This window comes from Atta colombica, unplaced genomic scaffold (genome assembly GCF_001594045.1).
Source record: "Atta colombica isolate Treedump-2 unplaced genomic scaffold, Acol1.0 scaffold293, whole genome shotgun sequence".
NCBI lineage: Eukaryota > Metazoa > Arthropoda > Insecta > Hymenoptera > Formicidae > Atta > Atta colombica.
In genome coordinates this window covers 12,720-19,548 of record NW_017259396.1, presented here as the reverse complement: position 1 = coordinate 19,548, position 6,829 = coordinate 12,720, and the positions used below count along the sequence as shown (strand labels likewise).

At 29.7% G+C, this 6,829-nt stretch overlaps 1 protein-coding gene across 1 annotated transcript in view; it reads left to right on the top strand.

Annotated features, from left to right (window-relative positions):
* Window positions 1–1,528: 1,528 nt before the first annotated feature.
* The window catches only part of LOC108690052 (protein nanos), a 6,496-nt gene continuing 1,195 nt past the window's right edge, over window positions 1,529–6,829 (top strand). The window contains exons 1-3 of the mRNA XM_018197121.1: window positions 1,529–1,646; window positions 3,901–4,123; window positions 6,477–6,619. Coding sequence (XP_018052610.1) covers window positions 1,529–1,646; window positions 3,901–4,123; window positions 6,477–6,619 — 484 coding nt within the window. The remainder of the gene's footprint in view (window positions 1,647–3,900; window positions 4,124–6,476; window positions 6,620–6,829) is intronic.

The window sequence follows — 6,829 nt, the reverse complement described above, 5'->3', positions numbered from 1 at the left end:
ATATATATATATATACATATAAATTAGAGCCAATGTCAAAATCTTAGTAATACTGCTGTTTGTGAACCTAGATCTTTATAATTAATTAGTTAACATTGTGAAATCAGGTACATTTGATAAAATTACAATTCAAAAAAATAAAAAATGGAAAATCACATACATGACAGTGAATAGAGATTTTAATCGAAATTTGAATTCCAGCCGAAGTAATATTTTTCGCGATAAAATTTACGGGTTTTAAGACGCTTATTAGCATCAGATCATAAATATTCTTCTAAAATGCCTATGAGCTGAATATCATTAAATCGCTTGTCAATTTATGATATACTATTCTAATTCTGTTAGAATTGTGTTTTAAGACTGAAAATTAAATTCGGTACACAGTTTGTAGAATTGGATATGTATATTAAATTCACTGAATTTAAGCACTAAAGATCCAGCTTAACTGTTTAAAACTTCATTTCCTAGTTATGTATTCGTGTATTCACATTATGATGAAAGATACTTTGTTTAATGCAGATTTTACATTTACAGACTGATTATAAAATGTGATACACGATAACTTGAAAATATAAGAGATGAACGTAATATGGTTAAATTATATATATATAGATATTTATATAATTTATATAAGAAAATGAAGCTAAACAGAGAAGTTTAAAAAATACTCTAAACTAATTGTAAATTTATTTCCGGAATAACTTTTTCAATAAGCTTTCGATTTAAAATGTAATTTTTTACAACGAAACAAAAAAATTAAATTAAAAATTTCAAATATATTTACATAATTATAGAAGTAGATGTGAGCAAAGTTTTTTAGCAAAAATAAAAACGACAGATTGCTAACTAATACATTGTTGAATACGTGTGATATAAAATGTTATAAAATATGATTGTTTGAAAGTATTAAAAAAATAATATAATCCGCATATACCTTAGTATTATACAAAACTCAACGTAGAATTAAAGATACGATCGAGATGATATTCGACGTGGACATTTGTCTCCTGTTTCTTTCCGACTCTTTCCTCTCATCGATCTTATTATTGACATACTAATCCAATACTCCTTAATACACATATGTGAGTCAGTGTCGGACTCCAAGAAACGAAGTAAAAACTTATCCAGCTCCTCATCGCTGAGGTCGTGTAAACACACCGCGGCGTCACGAATCCGGCGGCTTCGTTTTGAAGCGGCGCGGTGCGACACGGTATCGCCTTGTCTTTTTTTCCCCCCTTTTTTTTTCATGTGTTCTACGAAAGGCTTCTCTAAAATGTCGCCGGTCAAGCAGGAGAGAAAGCAACCCCCTCTCTTCAAATTTAAGGGTAAGAGATCTTCATGGCCGTGCCTCAACAGCGCCGACAGTCGCAGGCAGTAACTCTGACGGTCACAGTCAGTAGTAGCCTGTTCTTCGGGAACGACGTGTAACAGACACGTACGTTCATGTAATTATCTAAAGCCTGAAGCTCGCGCAAAATTTGCGTCGAATTTGCTACGAGTTTTTATAAATAAGTGCGTCTAGCGAATCATGTGCGACATGTTACCGATGCTGGAAGTAAATTCTCTGTTCCCGTTCAACCCCAGTTTGAACGATGAAATCCAGCGGCTATTCGACATCACCCTCAACATGAGGCCTCTACCAACTGGTATGTTCCACATTTTTTATTCTGTCGATCCAAGTTTATAAATATTTATGCGATTGTTGAGAGTTCACGCTGCGTTTCACGGAAGAGTATCGCGATATTTACAATTTTGCAGACTGACGAAAGTTCATCCTCGTAACGATTACTTGCGAATCATAATTAGTATTCTTTTAAACTATTGCTGTAATTATTAACTGTTTTTGTATTTTTATGATCCAGCCTTCTCGTTTCGCTTTTGAATGGAAAATTATGTCCATTTCTATCAAGGTAGACTTACTTAAATCTTGGTTTAATTTATTCTACCTCTTTCTAATTCTTAAAATTCGGAAAAAAAAATTAAGATATAAATCAGATTAAAATTAAACTACATTGATAGAAACGGACAATTAAGCTACATGTATTCGGGTATACTTTCAAACTCTCAAACTCTAACGCATCAGGGTTAAAAGTTTTAACTTTATGTCTCTCTTAGAAAAGTATTTTAAAATAAGTCTTGCAGAGGTATCTGTAAACTTCGAAGAATATAGAGAAAAAAGACCTTGTATCTGTTTGCATTTGTATTGAATTTCTTAGTTTTAAATTAGTCTTTTAAATTAGTGAGTTTTATTTCTTCTATCTTCTTTCTATATATTTTTTTTGCGTTAAAAATATACGAACTTTTTCAATTAGGTATGCCTGCTTTATTTTCGATAGTTTCCTGGGTTCTTTAAGTCTTAAATATATAATGATTTCATTTTTTAATGCAAAAATAAAGAAAATTAAATACAGAAAATATACTCACCTAAAAGTGCTTTAGAAAAAAAGGATTAATAATTTTTGACAGAAAAATACGTTTGAAAGATGTTTAAATTATCAGTATGTTAAAAACTTAAAGGATCCTGTTTCTTTTTCTTGTATGTACAGAATTGTTATAATGTAATTGTTATAATAAGTAATCCACAAATCTGTGAAGTGTCGAACAATTCGTCTATTCTTGTTGAAATTTTCGTCATCAAAAACTATTTAGTACTATTCGAAAATAATGATATAAAAACCTAATAAAACATTCCATCGTTTTGAAATTTTCTTAGAAAGTAAAAAAAAATAAAACTGAAAGGAGACAGACTTGGCAAACCTCAAAGAAAATAAAATAATTCAAGAAATCATCTGAACAAATCGGAAATTTTTATTAACTTTTTCTTTCTTTAAATAATAATGAATGAAATGTGGCATAAAATTAAAATTATATAGATAACAATCAAATTTCCCAATCAAATTATAAAAATCACGAAAATATATGAATTAAGTTTCTTGTATCGTTGATAACAATACAGCGTAATGCATAAAATATAAAATTCTTTTATAACTCTTCATTTGCATCTATCATTAGAATATTTATTATTTATTAAATCGATCTAATCGGCATATTCGATCGCTTTTTTAGAGATTTGAATGCGCGTGGTTTGTTCGTAGAAACTTATCTATAACAGATACGAATCATAACACAAACGTAAGAGCGTATATTAATTACTCTGCTATAATATTTCTGTTGTCGATTTATTTTCGACTCGTTAACATCCGTATATTTTCCTAGAACTTCTTGATGTAGAGGAGATTTCCATTTATTGCTCGCGTCAATAAACCGATACACTTGGCTGCAAGGAGAAAACCGCGTTTGTTTACTTTTTTTTTGGGATACCAATCCCATCTCATTCTGTAATCTCTCGCATCTCTCGCACGTGTGCATCTGATCCCTACTGCACATTTTTGTGAAACGCGACCGATTATCTGCTACACACCGTGAGTAGTATTTTATCGAAGAGGAACAAAAGCCTATTGAGATACTTGCAAGGATATGTTTATTCCATGGTTCCGATTGCCGACGTGACAACGACGATGATAATCGTGTCCGATAAACACTCGAAGCCGCCTGGCTCGAAAACGGCTGTGTGTTTACAAACTGCGGCCTATTGAATTACGTTCGCCTCTGTGTGTGCATCACGAAACATGATTTTGGTACTATAATTTTAAAGTTAAAGAAAAAAATGAAATATATAATTGTATTATATAATATATAATACAAGATGATATTATATAAACAGTATATATCTTCGTCTTCTGATTATCACGTTTGATTTTAATTTTATCTTGTTATAGCTGTAGAAAAAAAATTTTTTTAATCTTAAATAGGAGAAATTTTACTTCTAAAGTTTTTATTTTTTCCTTTTTTCATATTTAATAAATGTTTGTTAACAATCTCGTTTATGTTTTATTACAGTTGACGAGGTAATGGAAGATTTTCGGCACAATGGTCGTGACTTCGAATATTGTCCAGATGTGGATGCAGACGTGTCAAAACAGAGTGCGTCACGGCGAAAGAAAAATAAAAAACCCTTGCCAACAGAGTGCGTTTTCTGCAGAAACAACGGGGAAGAGGAAACGTACTATCGGCAGCACTTGCTGAAAGACGTCGATGGACGCGTTGAATGTCCTGTTCTCAGGTAAATATTGAAAATCTAAGTATCTATGACAATTAGTTTCGTGACTATAACTAACGCGAAGCATAATATTAGATCTACGAATGATTTAGTACAAACGAAGAGGCAAAATTAAACAAATTCTTTACGCTAATTAATTTTATTTTTCATATTTTCTACTAAAATATGTAGACGTCTATACCAGAATATCTAATTACAAAAAATATCTATGGGGTGACTATTATAAAAATAAAATATGTAGAAAATATGTATAAAATATAGACATATACAGAGTGTCGTAAGTTTTGCCAATCGCTTTTATGTAGATAGAGCGGACTAAACTGAGTCGAAAAAGTCCTCTACCATTTTACAATTTTTGCAATGGTTAATGAGACATTAATTACTAAAAATCGCTAAGTATTGGTTTTCAATAATTTTTTTACTCAAACACTATCAACTTTACAGAAAAACAGCAAGAGGTAAAAATTGTTTATTTTCTTCTTATAAAATTCTGAGAATTTTTTAATATCGTATTTTCTCATGGATAAAAATAAGAAAATGCAGTATTAAAAGTTGATAAAAAATTCTGAAAAAATTGTTAGAGTTTCTATGAGAAGAAAATTAATGCTTTAAAAGGGTGTCTCAGATCACCCTTTTTATCTCTGTAGGATAAGATCCAATCAAAAATATGTTCAGACTAAAGTTGTAGAGTTTAAAAAGATCTATTTATTAATCATATCAGTTTGACCTTGGGTGCTTTTCCAAGGTCAGATCAAGATCACATCGATTTTTTAAATGAAACATCCTACTTTTTATTCTAGAATCTAATAGCCGATATCAAAAGCTTTCCAAAATATATAATAGTAAAATATTTTTTGATTAAGTAAATCTCGAGCCCTGTTTTTAGTATAGGTCTTGTATCTTAGAATTTACAAAATAATGAGTCATGCATAATGAGCCGTGGATCATGGATCACACACCATAGTCTATGCGTCATAGATGTGCTTTACTCATACAATATAAATCTCCAATGGACGTTCTAATGGTCTTTAGAAGATATTTTTATATCTTCTGAATGTCTTATGCTGATTTACAATAAATCGGTAATCGGAAATCTTAAACCGATATTCATAATTGATTCTTATTTGAGGTTGTCTTAAGTAATTTTAAGATGTCAAACCAATCAGAAAGTCGTATTAGCATCTTAAGATATTATCTAGTCTTAAAGTAAGAACCGATTATGAATATCAGCCTTTTACGCCTATTCTACAATAGGATTGTAAGCCGTAAGAAATTAGTTAAATTTCAATTACAATTAAATATGAAAAACATAATTGATTATGATTAATTTCTTATAGTTTATATTGTGCCTATTATATTATATGATGGCTTGTAGAACAGATTTTAATCTCGGTGAAGTTGACCAATCAGCAGTCGTACAAGTTGGCTAATTTCACTGTTAAGACTTAGGATTACCGACTATCAATTCATTATAGAATCAACATTAAGGATGTTCCTTAGTACGTCCCAGTATGTTTTTCGGATAAAGTGTACTGTATAGTATTATAAATATATAAAAAGAAAATCTTTTTCTTTTTATAATTTTAACTAATTGTATATTTGTTCATGGAATACGTCGAAGATATAATCTGTGAATTTTAGCTTTATTTTATGTATATTCTGTATATTCTCAAAACTACTACTCTATATATTTATATTAATATTTATATTGGAAATTGACTATGGAGATTTTCTTTTTTTATAAATTTCAAAAAAGGAAAGATTATTTCGATTTTCACCTTAAGATAATTTTTTTTATAATATTCGAATAATTCAAATAAGAGTTTATGTAAAGTGCGATTATATTGCGAGAATATAATACAATTGAAATACAGTTATCGTTATGAAATGATCTAAATAAAAGTATATCACATAAAAAAATAGGTAAAGCCTAAAATATAAAAAGAAAAATTATAAATTAATTCACAGAACTTCTTACTGTTTAAAAATTAAGTGAAAAAAGCACAAATAGGAGTCAGATGCAGTAATCATTTCGCGCAACGATTATCATGTTTGTTTCCTATTTGCCTTTTTTTTCATTTAATTTCTTAAGAAAAATTATTTTCTTAAATAGTCTTGTATAAAATAATTTTCAATAAGATTTATTTAATTTTAATCGAAAAAGTAAAAAGCAAAAAACCTGCGTTATCCGACAGATAATCTGTAAATCTTTTTTTACGACGCTTAAAGTTTTCTTTGATATTTTCATACGAAACATGACATTAGAAATTTATTTCTCTTTCTTAGGTATTGTTTTTTTACACATTAAATGTCTTGTGTTTCTATACACAGAAAAAATTATATTTTTGTTCGATAGGGCTTATACGTGCCCGATCTGTGGCGCAACTGGTGATGAGGCACACACGGTTAAATATTGTCCAAGCGGTCCGTATAATCCCAATCCCATTAGCACAGCAAATGCCTTTAAGCTCGCGAGGAACTCCACGGGCAAAATAGCAAGTAAGAAATTTTGACACTTTTCACGCGGATGTGGAACATTTTCTTTCTCTAAGATAGTAATAATAATAGATAATACAAATTTATATACGAATGTAAATACACGCTGATGTATTTCAGTTACATATGCACTGAAAAAGGTACTAAATTTTAATAAATATTTATTTATAAAAGTAATATTAACTTAACATTTATTTACAGTAAATATTATTT